The 16985-nt window shown below is 40.3% G+C and overlaps 1 protein-coding gene across 2 annotated transcripts in view; it reads right to left on the reverse strand.

The window, feature by feature from the left end:
* SYNE2 (spectrin repeat containing nuclear envelope protein 2) overlaps positions 1-16985 on the reverse strand; it is a 191358-nt gene that overhangs the window by 113955 nt on the left and 60418 nt on the right. For both annotated transcript variants that reach the window (XM_055716088.1, XM_055716089.1), the window contains exons 34-46: positions 14941-15042; positions 13419-13619; positions 12249-12414; positions 11375-11487; positions 10406-10608; positions 9903-10022; positions 9511-9799; positions 8569-8738; positions 6367-6679; positions 5478-5642; positions 4237-4593; positions 2615-2776; positions 1135-1272 (exon numbers count right to left, since the gene is read on the reverse strand). In XM_055716088.1, the coding sequence (XP_055572063.1) occupies positions 1135-1272; positions 2615-2776; positions 4237-4593; positions 5478-5642; positions 6367-6679; positions 8569-8738; positions 9511-9799; positions 9903-10022; positions 10406-10608; positions 11375-11487; positions 12249-12414; positions 13419-13619; positions 14941-15042 (2499 nt within the window). The remainder of the gene's footprint in view (positions 1-1134; positions 1273-2614; positions 2777-4236; positions 4594-5477; positions 5643-6366; positions 6680-8568; positions 8739-9510; positions 9800-9902; positions 10023-10405; positions 10609-11374; positions 11488-12248; positions 12415-13418; positions 13620-14940; positions 15043-16985) is intronic.

A 16985-nucleotide genomic window follows, 5' to 3' on the forward strand; every position in this document is an offset into this window, starting at 1 on the left:
TCTCTTTTCCCAAGTACAAGTGCCTCAGGTTGCTCCAGGGGAGGTTAGATTGGATGTTGCCCAGCATTGCAATAGGCTGCCCAGGGAAGTGGTTGAGTCAGCATCCCTGGAGGTATTTAAAAAACCATATAGAGGTGGCAATTAGGGACATGGTGGCAATTAGTGGTGGAATTGGCAGTGGCAGGTTTATAGTTGGACTTGATGATCTTAAAGATCTTTTCCAACCTAAATGATTCTATGATTCTATGATGATTGTGTTGTTCTCTAAGAGGATTTCAATAGTACCCAGCATGATCTTCTCCATAATTTTTTCAGGAACTGAGATTAGTGTCCTGGGTCTTCCCTCACCCCCTTCTTGTAAATTTGAATAACACTGGCTAGCTCCCAGTCAGCAGGGACCTCCCCAGGCTCCCAAGACCTTTGGGAGATTTTGTTGAGGCTTCCAGTTACAGCAGATGTGTGCAAGCCCCAGGTAAGACCTGCCAATGGACAGGCCAGCTGTGGAACGGCCCATAGACTTCACTGTGAAGATTAGCTTGGCCCTACCTTCAATTTAAGAATGTGGTGACCAGGGATCAGCAGTCACAGGGCACCTGTGAATGTAATACCCTTACTCTTTAAAGAACAGACTTAGTAATAATGTAATTTAGTAATGCATCTTGTAATTCATTCAGCTTGAATTCATCCTTCTTCCTCTGTTTTATTTTATTTATTTTCTTATGCTGTGTCACTCCTGGATTTCAGTTTTCTGATTTGCCTTCCTTATGGTGGCAAAGACTACCACAGCTAACTATAATGACATGGAAAGAAGCTGTATTGATTAACAGCTTAAAAAGAACCTCTAAATATCATAAAATAAAGACTGATTATGATGGCTCTGAAAACAAATATTGCCCTTTTGAACATATCCACTGAAAAATACAATGTGGCTAGCACTCTGGATAACGTTCAAAACTACCATGAACATAAAGCAGAACTATACACTTGATTTTGTGTACACAAGACAAAAATCTTGATTTTGATGCAGCAGTAATTGCCTCTTCTTTTATAACAGAACTTCAGCTGAAGCCCATGTGGAAACAAAAATTCAGTGACTCTAACAAATATAGCTTGAAATAACAGAATGTGGGTTACCTCACGTGCAGGAACTGGGGGATTAGATTGCAGACCCCCTTTCTCAACTGCTGCAGATTTCAGGACTTGACTCTTTTGGCACACCCTTTGCTGAACCTGCTCCACATCTTCTCTATATGACTGATTCTTGACATCCTCCTTTTGGTGTAAGAAAAATAAAAGAAACAAGTAATCAAAATGCCATAATCAAACCTGCTGAGCAGTAATTACAGTGCTTGAGATGACAAAGTTACAAAGCCCATAATTATAGGTAGATGAGGAAAACCACAACTACATCTCATAATTTATTGTGGGCAAGGTTATGGCAAAGGAAACCATCTAGGAGAAGCAGTGCTGTAATTCTGTTATGAATTTTTAGAAAAATTGCAGACTGCAAATGTGGTTCTTCTACCTACACTGTTCATGCTTTGTTACTCTAAGCATGGGCCTTGAACTGTGTGCCCCTGGATGCAATCTCAAATGCATTTTTAAAAAAGGTTAGACTTTTTCCTGAGGCTCCAATCTTGTACTTGTACTGTAGACAGAGAGTCTGTGGTGAGGCACCCAGCACATTACCAGGCAGGATACTTCCCTGGGCAGCCCAGGAATTTGTTGTATGTACATGCTGAGGTATTTGCTGACTGTAAGTTCTGCCTGAGTTTGTTTATCATCTGGAAACAAGATAAAATAAAACGGCCACCTACACAAAATAAAAGAATGGCAAATCCTTACAGCATGAATCTGCATGGTTATTTGAGCTAGTGGCTGCAAGTCACACAGGATATGTACTGAAAGTAGCCCAACCTGCAACCCAGAATGAACAGATATACCCCAATTCTCGGCAAGCTCATGAGTGCACACCGTGCTCCATCTTGTCACAACCACACTGCTTTCAGCATCTCACACAGTTTGCTGAAACTTAAGGTCTGAAAAGAGCCTGGCTGTTTTCTCTGTAACACCCCTTTCAGGGAGGGGATGACAGCAACAAGAGCCCTGTTAGCGTTAGCTTTTTCATCTCCAGCAAGAACTTTGTTTCTTCCCACTCACTATGGCTCTAGCTCCTCAACACTACTCTACTCTGTCAAAACTTCCCTTGTACCAGGGTGCACAAAACAGGACACAGCATTTCAAATGCAGCCTCCTACGTGCAAAGTAAAGATGTAAATAAAAAATCTAAATAAATGAAATAGACTCAAGCAGAATAACAGTATTGAAGCAAAATGGTAAGAAAACATCACAAAATGTCCAGGTGACTTGGAATACATTATCCTCAGCAAATCACTAATGGAAAAAAAAATTCCCTCCATACTAATTTTAAATGTACAGGAAAAGATTCAGAGGATTAACACATACTAAGCATACAGCACATCAGACAAAAATAGCTCACTGTAACTTGAGGGTTTTATTATTTATATATTAGTCATATCATCCCCACTGCAACTAAACTGTATACATATACCCTCAAATTCAATCAGTCTTGTGGAATCTCATGTTCAGTTACCTCTGCTGGATGGGTGTCCTTTCTTGTTTCATCACCTTCAATACCAACACCATCCTGATGTCTTTCTAGTTCTGCTTCACCACCCTGAACCGTGTTGTCCAGAATGTCCTCTTGGACCTTCTCATGTTTGTCCATACCTGGGCTCTCTTTATCAACCTCCCCCTGATTTGAAAAATACAAAATGTTCACAACCAGTAAAAGTCACAGTCCAAATTCTAAGTTTACTAAGGAATAACACACTCCACAAGCTGCCTACACTTTCTTCAATTTAGCTTAATGAAGGAAGCTGAAAAGGCTGAGGTAACCCAAACCCAGAGCCTCTTGGAAACGCCTGCTCAGATCAGTTTGCCGTATTGGGACCTCAATCACTATGAAACAATTTCAGGACAAAACAAACAGGAGTAAGGGCTCACATGATTTTTAATACTGTCATAGAAGTTTCTGCTCAGACACACTTGGCAACTCTAACTACTGATCTTGTTCCTTCTCCAGAAAATGCAGTACGGATGGTTTCCACTCTGATACTTTGATGGTCATCTCTCCCAGCTACTGCTACCACTCAATGGTCAGGTCCACGAGGGAATTCTCCAAATCCTTCCCTCAGTTTTGCACATGTGAAGTAATTTACAGTGATAATGTCCTGAGGTCCCCTAAAGATCAATGGTTCCAGGTTAGTGACCTCTCATTACCTACCTAGTGCACGCAGATGACAAAATGTGTTAAATTCACAGGAATGCTGCACATTTTGCATCATGGAGAAAGTAGGTCCAAGCCCTGGGGATGTGCAGAGATCTTGCATACTTCACATGTGCAAGACTGAGGGGATGATTTGGAGAACATAATTTACCATTCCTTTCATTAGACTAGGAAAATACATCTCTAAGACCACAAGTTTTAAGGAATTACATATGCATTTCTGGTGAACAGACACAGGCGTATATATGCATATATATTGACATGTATTAGAACATATTTGTCAGGCACCTGAAGAGTCTGCCCCAATCTGTCCTTGCTTTGATGGATGCCCTGTAACGGATTATCTATCAATACACTGCCTTCCTCCAAAAGCAGACCATTTTGCTTCTCTCTCTGACATATTTCCATTGACGTCTTGATCCAAAGAGAAACAATATAAAAGACAACCAGCTTGTGTGACCGTTAATACTGTGTTTTAACATTAGATCTCTGAAAGGCACAACATTATTTATGAAAACAAATAGCACAAATTGTGTTGCAGTTCTAAACAAGCCCTACTGGTTTAAGAGAAGCTCTCAAAGTCCTTTGGCAGAGGTGTATCTGCAGTTCTCTCATCTATACACCTTCTCCCTTTGTATCCTGACCAAGGATACCTGCCCTAATCACAAGCAAGAGAAAGCTATGTGCAGGTTGTGTTTCAATGGAAGACTGCAGTTTTGAATAGACATTATTGGCTTGTCACAGACTTGTTAAAGTAAGTTACGGGAGTTCTTCTCCACATCTTTGATTTAAACACATATAATTACAGATGGCTTCATTTCAATGAAATGAAGGATGCAATATAGGATGCAACATACAAAAGGCATCTGAGACACAGATGCCTCCTTAACCAGTCTCCCATTGTGACTGTCATTAAATATACTCACATCATGCATTTCAAAAGGGTCCTTTAACTCCACTGCTGCAGGGCTCTCTTCTGCAGCAACAGGAGTATCAGAAGTGATCTGTGTCTCTCTCTTCAGCATTGCATCTGCCTTATCTTCCATCTGCATTTCATTACCAAACTCATCTTTTAACTCAAGGACTTCAGTGAAAATATTTTCCTCCTTTTGCTCAACATTTTCAAGTCTTTCTTCCAGACTCCTGTGTTTACTCTGAAGTGTTTCAATATCATCCTTAATAAACTTCTGCCCTGGTGAAGAGGTGTTTTGTTTAACAGTTTCTGCTAAAACCAAAATCTTCTTTAACATGTCTTCGCATCGACTAAGAGGTCCTTGTTGTTCCTTTAAACGGAAAGAAAACATTCTATTGAAAAGCATCTTCAATCAATATACTTAATGCTAAGATCTAAAGTCAACCACTAAAGTCATAAATAAACAACAATCTGTGCTGAAAAGTACATGCAGACCTGTTTGCTGCATGCAGAGAGTTAAATACTAAATCAGTAATTTTAGTCAGCCATTTTTATGAACAAAGGACTCCGAAGTTATAAGCATTATGACAATGATAAATAATCAGGTAGTATCCTGTGAGGTGTGTGGTGATCTTTCCAAGTTCTCAACTTGGAAATCCCCTCCCTCTCGTATTCCTTTTTACTTGTTAGAGGTATAGCAAATTCTGGTGGAAGGGAAATTGCAGTGATTCGTATCTGGCTATGGTTTAAGCTTTCAGTAGCTCTCTACACTCACAGCTACAAGACTGTACAAGACTTTTGACGAAGTGCAAAAGAATGCCTACTTATGCATGAAGGACACTTCTTAAAACTGAATTGGTCTCTCTGACATTTTCCTAAGCTTTCCACTCTGGCTAATTTAAAGGCACTTCATAACACCAAATTTAATGATCTCTTTCACCATTACATCCAGAGACACACAAAAAAAACCCCAACCAACCAAACTGAAGAAGCCTGTGTGCTTGAACTTGGACAATTCTACCTTCAGTTCAGCTGACAGCAAAGGTCCTTTCAGTTCATTAAGAGTGGCTTAGGACTACAATTATCTTGATGAATGGAACACCACATGTAATTTATAAAGTTTATAAGTTTATAAAGGTTTCTTAGTTTTTCAGTTTGACACCATTAGCAGCTCTTTTTATATAAATATGATGGTCTCTACAAGTGCCTAGGGCATGGACCCACTTTCTCCATGATGCAAAACCTGCAACATACCTGTGATTTCAACTGGTTTTTCTCAGCTGATGGTTGTTCTATTGCTGGACCTTTACAAGCAGCAAGCTTCTCAGAGACAGTTTTCAGCTCAGTGCTCAGGCCCGTTACCATATCCTGAAACTGCTGGTGCTCTTGAACGTGACTTTCCAATGTCTGCACTATGGTCTAGAAACAAAGGAGTTTCTAGGATTAGTCCACCATTAGCTCAAATAAATATAACTCATCCACAGCCTGTCACAGCAGCACAAAAAACTTGCTTGTTTCCCTTAAGATACCCAGCTAACCACAGGTGCACAAAAAATATCTTGCCCTCTTCCCAGCACACCGTGGGCTCCACCATGAACAAAATCTTTACTGGTAGCCGGAAGTGGAAGAGTTTGCATTCCATAAGAAGGTACTTTTAAAAGGGATGTTTTCTATTAAAAATTGGTGAAAGATTAAATGCAGTATGCCACATAGGATGCAAACGCAATCTGCACTAATCTGGTTGGAACCAATAACCAACAGGATGCAGGAAAAGCCATTCATCCTTCCGAAAGGAAAAATGAAACTATCGTGGCTTGGAGATTAGGAACAAATGCCTCAGTATTACAGCTCCCTGAACCTGTTTATGCAGGTACAAAATGTTCTTCACACTTACCTTGGTCTCATTTGTTTAAACATTTATCCCTCTGCAAAGCATAAGGCAGTGAAAAAATATGAGCTTCCCATGCTCTTTTTCTCACAGTAAGAGACAGAGAGAAATTCCCTGCCCTTCTACGGAAGAACTTCCACCACTCCCAGTTTTACCCACAAACTTGCCTGCTGAATGACACTACAGGCAAACAGTGAGAACCGCAAGCAACAGGCACACCAATAATCTCATAAGGAAAGACAGCGAGGTCCCAACCTGTAGCTGGCTGAGCAGATTTTCATGTTGGTGCTTTAATTCCAACCATTCCATCTCTGGGAAGCAGGAATCCCCAGTGTGACCCTGTAGGCAGTCTTCCTGGCTTTCCAATTCATTGAATCGGGAAGTTAAGTTTTCTGCTTTCTGCAGGAGGTTTGCATAGTTTGTCAGCTGCGCTTGCTTCTCCTTCAAACCAGGCTGAAGGGCAAAACCTATCTCCTGTTGCTGTTTCTCCACTTCAGTCAGAGCCAGTCTCAGATCTTCTTTGCTTTGCTCATATCGCTCCCTCTTGAACTGAAGTTGCTCTTGAGGGCTAGGAAAAAATACTGCACTTAAAAACTTTTTACTTATTACCCAGAAAATGTCAAATTGTGAATAAGTCAACCATTAGAATGAACTTGAGCACACTGAATAATTTTCTTTAGGTTTTAAATTACTGATCAGCTCAGACTGGAATTTTTAAAAGGTGATGAAAATGAAAACCACTGAAGTGACTGCATGATGCTCATGCTCTGTATTTTTCTGCCTTTCATTACAGCAGAAATTCTACAATATGGCTATGAATCTAATTTCCTTGACAACTTTTTATGACAGTCTCCTGAAAGGGAATAATCTGTAGCAGATACACATTGCATTGGTTGAGGTGGCCGTGGGGGAGTTGTAGAAATACAGATAACAAACCCAGCATATGCAATACGGGTTATGTCAGCACAATCCAGTGCCTACTTTCCTGATACTGACACTGGATTTCGATTTGTGTGCTTTGTAAGCACGCAAGCTGATCCACTGCAGGTGAACATGTTGCATTTGTCCACTGCAAATATGCAACTATTATCAGCAAGACAAAAGTAACATTTGTATGTTCACATTTGGTGATGAAGCTCAAATATTTTCCAGATGGAACTTAAATGCCAAGAGTTGAAAATATGATCCCACACAAACAAATCCAAATAAATAAAGTCTGGCTGTAATTCTGTAAAGTACAGCAGGATAAATGAGGACAAAAGCAAAGCTTAAGTGTTTTGGGTTTGGCCCCTCAAGATTCATGTTTTTTGGCAAATGACAAAGCATAGCCTCACATATGTTAAGTACTCTTGCTTCAGCTTCACACTGCTGCTGTTACTGTGTCACTTCTGTTATTCACAGGCCTGATCCTGCAAGGTCCTGAGCATCTCTTCAGATGTGCTGTCTTCAAAAGCTGTGAAAAACGTGCTCTGAATTCTGCTGTGTTGGATCCAGCATAGCCAATGCTCTACCTTTCTGAATGCCACTTGCATTGCTTGTACAGAGTGCTCAGTAGTAACAGAAGGCAACTGAATACTCTCAGAAATACTTATTTTTAATAATTCTTTCCCTGGATATTTTTTAAAAAAGCATACAGTGGGCCTACTCTTGCTTCCATTGCTCTCAACGGCAAAGTTCCCAATGATTTTATTGAAAGTCAGTTCAAGGACATTACGGCAGACAAATACCTTGAAAGCATCTGCATGTGCAAGACCAGTACTTCAGTTTCTGTTTATACAACACATCTGGAATCATCTGACATGTTTTAAAGGATCAAGACGGCTCTCAGACAGAGTTGCCACACTGCCAGCAACACTAAAGTGCCTTTGCTGACTTAACCATACCAGCTGCCACAGCCAAGAAAGCCTCTCTCAGAGCCAGAATAAACCAGCCTTTAAAAACTCTACTTTAAAATCCCAGCCTCCTGGATTTACCCCAAACTCTCTTCTGAAGCAGGATGAATCTCTGCAAAGGCAGATCTTACCTCTGCTGGGGAACCACGCCTGGGGCTGGGGCAGAGACCAGATCACATTGCAGGGAAGGGCTACCACAGTGGTTAAACCAGCGCACCCTCACTGCACAGTCCAACAAAACAAGGAGCACTGGCTGCACTGGTTTTTTTTCTTTCAAGAGTGGCTGAGCTACTTCAGTATCAAACAGGAACCTGAGGCGAGCTAGGCAGATCCCCTCAGCTGTCTTGCCACCCCCTCACGCCTCCTGCTTACAACCTACGACTGGACTGCTCAATCCAAACTGTGACCTGCCCTTCCACAATACTGCAGAAATACAAGTATTTTTGTAGGTGTCTCGTTCTGCCCACCAAGAACACAAATTCAATCCAACTGATGCAGGAAGAAGAGAAGAAAGTCAATATAGCAGTAAGTCAACTGTACTGCCTCTTGGCAAATTCCACATTACCTTCTATATTCAGTGGTTTGCTGACAGATGCTTTCCCACTTGTTCTGGAGCTCAGAAATAGTCTGCTGAACCACTGGCTTCCTACTTTTCTCATTTTTCATTAAAGTTTCTCCTAGAGCTACCATGTTCTGTATTTTGGCCTCTCCCGCATCTCTGAGAGCTGTGATTTCCTGTATTAGGTAAGAAGCAGAAGCAGTACATATACAACTGGGTTTGGTTACAAAATAAAACATATTACCAAAGATTTTTTTCATATTTTGTACATTGCTGTTCAAGACAAAATAATTCTCCTTCCAACTTACCACATAACTGATATATAAATGGATAGATCATCTAGGTTTAGCAAGTCTGGGATAATGAAGCTGATTTTTAAATTATTCTCTACCTAACAGAACCAATATTGTGCTGACCAATAAAGAAAACCTCTCCAAATCTTAGGGAGAGATATTTGTTACAATACTACCCCTTCCACAGAACAAGGCATGTAATCTCAGCATCCCCATCCTATGTAGTCAGAGAATAGAGGACACCAAAAAAAAACCTGACATTGGGGCCTGAGAGACTCGCCCAGGCAGTGGCACAGCCCAGCTGGACACCCAAGAAGCCACACACTTTGCAGAGGCTCTCCAGACGCCCCAGCTGTGTTACTGACCTCCCTCTTCACCTCTGGAGTAAGCTATGATGGGGAGATGCACGGCCACCAGCACCATCTGAGTTCAGTGCTGCTCCACCCAGACATGCAGCAGAGAATCTCATCTTACATAATAAACTATGCAAAACCAAACAAGAACAAAAAACCCCAAACATCTCCCCTCCCCAAATAAGCCACAAAACCACCTGCAGTCAGCAGTGACAGTATCTTACAAGGGACTGACTCATCAAGCATTCCCCTGATACTAGCACAAGCTGTGAAGTGGAAAAGGAATAGATTTAAAACAATACCTTTATCTGATTAATCCTTTTGTCTGATGGCAACTCACTTCCCTGTGAACTCAGGTTATTGACAGCCTCCTCCAGCTTTTTGATCCAGCAAGAAACATCCTGGACAAGTTCTTCAAAATTTTGTCCTTCCACTGGAAGTCTCTCAGTATTGCCTGTCATTTCACTTACATGTGTTATCAGTGTCTGATATCTACTAAGAAGATGAGCAGCTTCTGAAACAGTTTCATGTTCTGTCAGCCCAGTCTCCCTCAAGGAATTTACTAGCTGAGCCATGGAGTCAAATGGTTTTCTGGAAAACACAAAAAATGTTAATGAACATCTATTTGTTGTAACAACATGGAGCAATCTTCTTTAGAAGACAGTTCTCAGATAGAGACCAAAGAAAACAATACCTCTGTGCTAACAGTGTTTTATAGAAGTTTTCAAGTTTTGTCTCATCTTTTTGGATCTCTTTGAGTTTTTCTTCCTGAGCAATGAGCCATTCTTCTAAGACCGTGCTGCTTTCTTCAAGGCTAAAGAGAGTATAACAATAATAATAATAGAGGTCAAAATGAGAGGCATTACATGACTCGAACCCGCTGACAGCAGTGTTTTGCTGAAAAGGTAACATAAATATAATGCACCCGAACAAGCAGAGTTTTAAGCACAAGCTTAATCTTCAGTATTTCAGATCATCTCACTGAAACTGTCCAGAAGCACGTACTGCCATATAACATTGAGTCTGCTACAAAGCGAACAAACACATAAAGCAAACAACAAAACACTCACTACCCTTTATTAAAATATGATCTTTAAATAAAAAGCAGGGTTGTCTGCTATTCAGTATGGCTGTTTAATAATGAATCATTTTACATCACTTGTGATTAAAATGTCAGAAACTACATTAGTTCCCTACCTACTGAGCTGCTGGAGAGAAGCACCAAGCTCCTTTTCCCGTTTCTGACATTTGGAGACCAGTCTTTGTAGTTCTGCTTCTTGATCTCTCACACAGCTGTTAAGGTGGATAATGCTTGCTTTGGACAAGTAATGCTTCACTTTATCCAATAAAGTTTTAACTTCTTGGATATCTCTGTCTTTGCCTTCAGATGTTAAGAAGCGCTGAGTAAGAGCACAAACACAAGATGCATTTGTCAAATTTGCTGTGGTAGAATAGGTATTTATGTTACAAGAGTTTTTCAACTCCCATTACCTCCACAAATGTTTTCTACAGCAATTTCAGTTCCTGAAAAGGAATATATGTTAATTCACAGTTTGCTTACTATTCCACTCGTGAATGGAAAATTTGCTGTGTGTAAAATCAGGAGAAAGTCAAGTAGATGACTTGGATCTACAGCACAAATACACACAGAAGAAATAGGCAAGCAGCATTCAAATCTAACACTGACGTCACTGTCTTTGGCTGCTTAACTGTGATTGCCTCTTCCAGATGTTGGGGCTTTTCCATCTCTTTCCCGTTGATTCTGTCTGACAGAGGGAAAATCTGGCTAAGCAAAGCAAAGTGAATGCAAATTGTTCACACTGGAGTCCAAGAGGGGTCAGAATTTCATTTTATTCTCTACATACTTGACTTTCTGCATCTTTGCACACTTAAATACTTGGTCAAGGTCCACTGACTTTCACTAACTACTGTCCTGTCTCTTGCTTGCCCAACTATGTCTGAACTTGAAACTGATATTCCATTTTAACAAAGTTTTATTTTCATTCCACTTACTGTCCTAATTCTGTAAGTCACATGAAATGTTCTCGCAGCCTCAAGCTACAAAACCACTGTCAGTGAATTCACTCCCAAGAGTAGTCTTCCGTGTAAAAAATTAAAACTTAAAGAACAACCAGCTTTAGAAATTAGAACATTTTAATGTTTTACCGTTAGCCTCTGCAGTCTTTCTTCCATTATTGGTTTTGTTTCTGACAGGTCAAAGCAGTCCTTCAAAGACAGCTGAGTGCTGCTGAACCAGTCATTAAAATTCTTGCATTGACCTGAAAAAAAGATACATTCCAATTTTCTTCATTAATTGTATTCTGCAAAAGAAAATCCCATTTAACACACAGATTTCAGACAATTTTTAATTACATTTATCAGTGCTACTGTCAAAGGTTGCTTTTCACTACAGACCATGTGACAAAATGCTGAAGGCCATACATGTTTTTACCCAGCATTAATTGACAATAAACATACCTGTTCACTTGGGAGGGACAGCCTGCTACACACAGCAGTTTCAATAAAAAAGACTTAGTATTAGCCTTTTGGCAACTTTTCTCATTTCCACACAAATAAGTATTACTCAAAAACTATCTGAAGATGAGACTACCTTTAGGCCTAATTGTACACCTGCAAAATCCCATGTCTGCATAAAATAGAAAGTAATTAATTATGTTATTCCTTCTCACAACCAAGATTAAATAAAAAATAACTGGAAAAATGAAAATGTTTGATTTCTGTAGTTTTTAATGAAATGCTCTGCCATTTGTTCCTCAGTTATGCTTTATACTACTTTTATCTATTTTTTTAAAATGTAAAAACAAGAAACAAAATACTTTCATTCAGACTGAGTGGTTTGTTGGAATCAAAAGCCATTTTTAACAAAATTTTTATCTTGTACAGAATCCTGAAGTAGTTTGAGATATTGAAACAGTTTCAGACATCTAAGCAAAAATAAATTCATTGCATACCCTTTAAGTGATTGGCATGGTCAATAAAAGCCTATAAAGCTACATAAATGTGAAATGTGCTTGCTTACGGTTCAAAACTCCTATAAAGTGATCTTGAAACACACGTTTCTTCTTATTAAATAAATCAATAACACATTTAAGCTGCTTATTTAATTCATCCACATCAGGACAATCCGTCTCTTCTTGGAGTAATGTGACAAGGTGTTCTTGTTGCAGAATTTTCTGGTGTATCTCCTAAAGTTAAAAAAAAAAAAAAGGACAACCGTTAAAAAGAAAATTTTGAAGAGCAATCATAAGTACACTGCATAGAGCTGCTTAGTAGAAACTAGGGTTTTGCAAAAGAGTTTAGTCTTGTCTATGTGTCAGAATAATTTCTTAAACTATATTGACATTAACAAAGCAATCAATAGGTAGATGTAAGCAATAAACTATCCTTGAGCAGTGTGTATGCATTTGTATGAATACATAACCACACACACATTCACTCATGCACATTTTGGTATCACACAAAATAGATACATGAAGTGCACAGTAACACAGTGTGTTTCAGAGCGGATAATACTACAAGTTGTAATGCCTTAGCTGCCATAGGCACTATTCCACCCCTAAACACTTTAGTCTGTATGTCAGGTTGAAAGGTAACTTAAAAGAAGCTGTGAGAATTCATTAAAAGCTATATCTTTCTTCCAATGCCTGTGATTTCACTGCCCCAAACACTAGTGGTCTGACACCCAGAACGTGCATAATCCACTCAACGTTCAACAGGTTTAAATCTTGCCAGCCTTGAACCTCCAAGCAGGAAGCATCTCTTTCTTCACCTCTCTCCCTGGTGGAAAGAGGATGGAAAGTTGGCTGAAATTTGCCTACTGGGAGTTTCCCTTGCAGGAAGGTTCAGGTGGCACAAAGATAACCTCTGGATATTATCCAGTCCTGGAAAAGATACAACTCAGTACCCCCGCTGCTGCTTCAACATGTGTTGGGTGGTATTCTGTTGTCGTGCCTATCACTTAACCATTTCCAACAGCTGCAAGGGTTAATGAACTACATCTGATAACATCCAGTGAAAACAGTCTTTTTGTTTCATGTTTCTGGCAGCTTAAAGAAATATTCAAGCCAGGCTCATCACTTGAGTTATTCTAGCAGTTTACAACATATACAGGAGAAACACTTACGAAGACTTGCCCAGGAGAGAAATAATGAATGAAATTATAAAAGATGCTCCATTTGTGGCACATTACCTCTAATTTAGTAAAGATCTCTAAGGTGTCAGAAGGAGACAGAGCTTTTAAAAGTGATTCAGTCATTCCAATTTGTGTCTTGGCCAGATCAAGGTCTCCTTTTAGTTCTGCTGTATTCATGCTGAGTTCACTGGTCCCCTGCTTCATTGACAAGAGCTCTTTTATTAGCTCCATTTTTTGCACAACAGATGATCTGATGACCTAAAAATTGGAAATAAGCGTATGTAAGAAATTATGCTGCATTGATTTCTTATAATATTACAGAACTCCACAACAGACATAAAAAGCAATGAAATGATCCAAAGTCCAGACATTTCAGTCACAGTCGGTTCCAGTGTCTTGTCTTCCCTTCCCACTCCACAAATTGAAAAAGAATAGTATATAGCTCTCCTTTTCTGAGAGTAATGATCTCAGATCATCTTTATAAGCAATGCATTTACTAGTGCTGCCTTACTAACAGTTTGATTTGTCAGCCTACTCCAGGATCTACTCTCAGCTGGATAAAGGCCTCATATGTGGTTTGGCTACCATGAAGAAGAAAGTACCAGGTCTTTCTGTAACACACTCCCCTGCAGTGACCCCACCGGGGCAAACTCCTCACACTGATCCAAAAAAACAGGCAAGGACAGCAGAGAGGTGGGGACCTCTGGCTCCAGACTAGTCACTAAGGAGGAACAGGCCCTTAACCTTACCCGTAAGGCTCCCGCAGGTTTGCCTAAGACAGCAACTCAACTAGATCACAGCCACCTGCTGAAAGACCACCCAGGGGGCTCAGGGCACCTGCTGCTCCCAAGGAGCACAGCGTGCACAGTACAAGGTTGCAGAGTCCTTTCCTAATCTCCTTAGATCACTTTACCCAGTGAAACTCTTCCAAGTTCACTGCCTGCTGAGGATAAACACAAATAGCTAAACTGGGTCAAGCTCAAGGGGCATCTGACACTGGGAGCGGACGCTTAGGGAACTGCTATAGGATCAGGGTAGGCTAACGTGGTCTCAAATGGGGAGGATTTTATTCTTTGCTGTATGAAGGTAACACAAGAAGATGATACTCCTTCTGATGTCCCAAAGAAAAATACCACAGTAAACACCACTTTATGCAAATAGCTACATACTACCAAGCTACATTAAGCCATGTCCAGGTAAAAGGGTGGTTTAAAATAGACAGTCAGCATGCTGAGTTGCTGGGATCCCCAAAGGGATGATAAGGTCCACCACGCCACCTTCTCGGCCAACAGCTAAAAGCCAGATATCACTGATACAGGCCTGCAAACCAGCTGTGTCAGGTCTAAGCCCCTAAAAGCCACAGGACTGAGAGAGGACTATGTGTTTTAAATGACGGGTTTTGGTCTGACAGCTTGAGAAAGACAACAAATGAAATGTCACTGCTAATAGCCAACAAAACAACTCCAATTTTCTTTGGGTAGATTAAGTCAAACCAATCAATGATTGTGCCAAAGGTGATACCAGAAGCAGGGCTGTAGGAATGAGTGCTGGCATATTAGCTGTAAAAGCTTCTTCACACCTGTAGTTCCAGTGGAGGTTCATTACTATTCAGAAGTTCTTCTATCTCAGCCACCGTGTTGTCAAATTTCTGAAGCTTCTGCTCCTGGACTCGTAAGCATGCCTAAAGGTGGAAAAACCCACATCGTTAACTGTGTTTCCCCCTAGGTTGTTTCTATTACCAAATTATATTACTAATATTCTGATTCTGCATTTTAGCATATAATGCTCCCACAACTGGTCCATTGCCTGATTTTCAAATCAGCGAGTTAGATTTTTTTTTTTTTTATTAGAGCCAGAAACACGCTGTTGCTCAGGCAAAGCAGTTGTTAATGCAAATCCAGCATAAATTTAACAATCTTAATTATTTTACTTCCATATTGTCCCAAGTAAATTTGAAGGAAAATAATCTTAATTTTGTATTTATTTCTTGCTGCTTCTATTAAAAAAGGCTATTCTCAGATGTTAGAGACTTAAAGTCAAGAATTGGCATCCTGATGATACACTTCAGTAGGGATGTGATAAAATACAGCACATGCTGTAAGCACTTTTTTAATGTAAATTCTTTGTATACGAAAAGACTTCTACTCATTTGAATGGATTTTGGAACAAGCCAGTAATGTGAAAGTAAAATACCAGCTTCAACTTATGAAATAGGATATATCTAAAACAATCATATTGTCTCACATTCCCAGATCGATATTCCAAACTCCCTCAGCACAAAGTATTCCTCTGCAGTCTCTGTACAAGCAACCATCAAAACCCATTCACGTGCTGCAGCCCTTAAAAGAGTTCCCATTTGTGTACTGGCTATAGGGGAAAGCAGAACTTCTCTCACGTTATTTATACTGAAGCCATCTTTAAATATGCAGTCAAATAACCATTACTCTGTTCTTTTGTGACAGGCTTCTTGGCAGCACATGCACCAGCGCTTTGCTGGGTGGTCACAAAGGACGCTGGGTTTCAACCATATGGGCCATGATACACGTTGCAACAGTTGGGGGTTTTGTAACATGGTTAACATTTACAGAGATGTTTCAGGATCAACAACAAAAGAAATAATAACAAATTGAGAAATGAACCTGAGGCCTTCTGCACTTTAAATCATTCTACAAAAATACCAATGCACTGAGTTCAGTTTTCTCTCCTATTCTGGTTTTATAGTAGCTCATGGGAAACACGGTTTCTCTTTCCCTTGCCCTCTCCTCCCCTCTCCTTCCAGGATTATCCTCTCAAATAGGAGCAGTGGAGTAACTTTAGCACAGCCACCTCCAGCACGGCCCTTCCTAACCACCCGTAGGGCACATCAGGGGCTTGGTCTCATCACGCCAGGACTGAGCAGTTTCCAGTAACAAATGACTCTTTAAGATGCAGTTGCCAGCTGGTGCATTTTTACTGGAGCCCTCAGTGACCTGAACTACCCCAGGTAAATTCTAACAATACAATAACAAAGGCAATAATAAAGTGACAAAATATCCACCTCTGCATAGTGTGTATACTACTGTTTCACTGAGAAGATCTATATTCAAATAAAACCTTGGCTTTTTACTGCTCTTCAAATCAAAACAAATGAGCTGTGCTAACAGTAGGAGTAATGCTGCAAATAAGCATAATAAAAATCATGGCATTTTTAGCATGTAAACACCGAGAAAAAACTGCCTACATATTTTCAAACAAGTGGATATGGGATATATGTATGTCTCAACCCCACTCAAGCAGGAAATTATTTTTGTTGAGCTATTACCACAACGAAGCAGGGCAGCTGGTCGATTATGGCCCTTAAGCCAGAAATTAAAATATTTACCTCTGTACGTGAGGCTTTTCAATGGCATAGAACTAGCACATGTTTTTTCACACCCAGCTGCACCCTGATACCAAGAGTTGATGCTACAGCGTGTGCAAAAGGGGCACGGGCAGCCCAGGCTCTGCTGATGGCTACCTGTGTGCAGCCCCTGGAGACCCTCAGCAGCCAGTCACTACTAAGGGTGCTTTAAGTTATACCAGAGAGCACACTGGGACAAGGGTCACAGCAACAAATAAGCCACCTCTGCAACCTCTCCTTGAACA

The sequence above is a fragment of the Falco cherrug genome, chromosome 7, assembly GCF_023634085.1.
Source record: "Falco cherrug isolate bFalChe1 chromosome 7, bFalChe1.pri, whole genome shotgun sequence".
In the NCBI taxonomy this organism is placed as follows: domain Eukaryota; kingdom Metazoa; phylum Chordata; class Aves; order Falconiformes; family Falconidae; genus Falco; species Falco cherrug.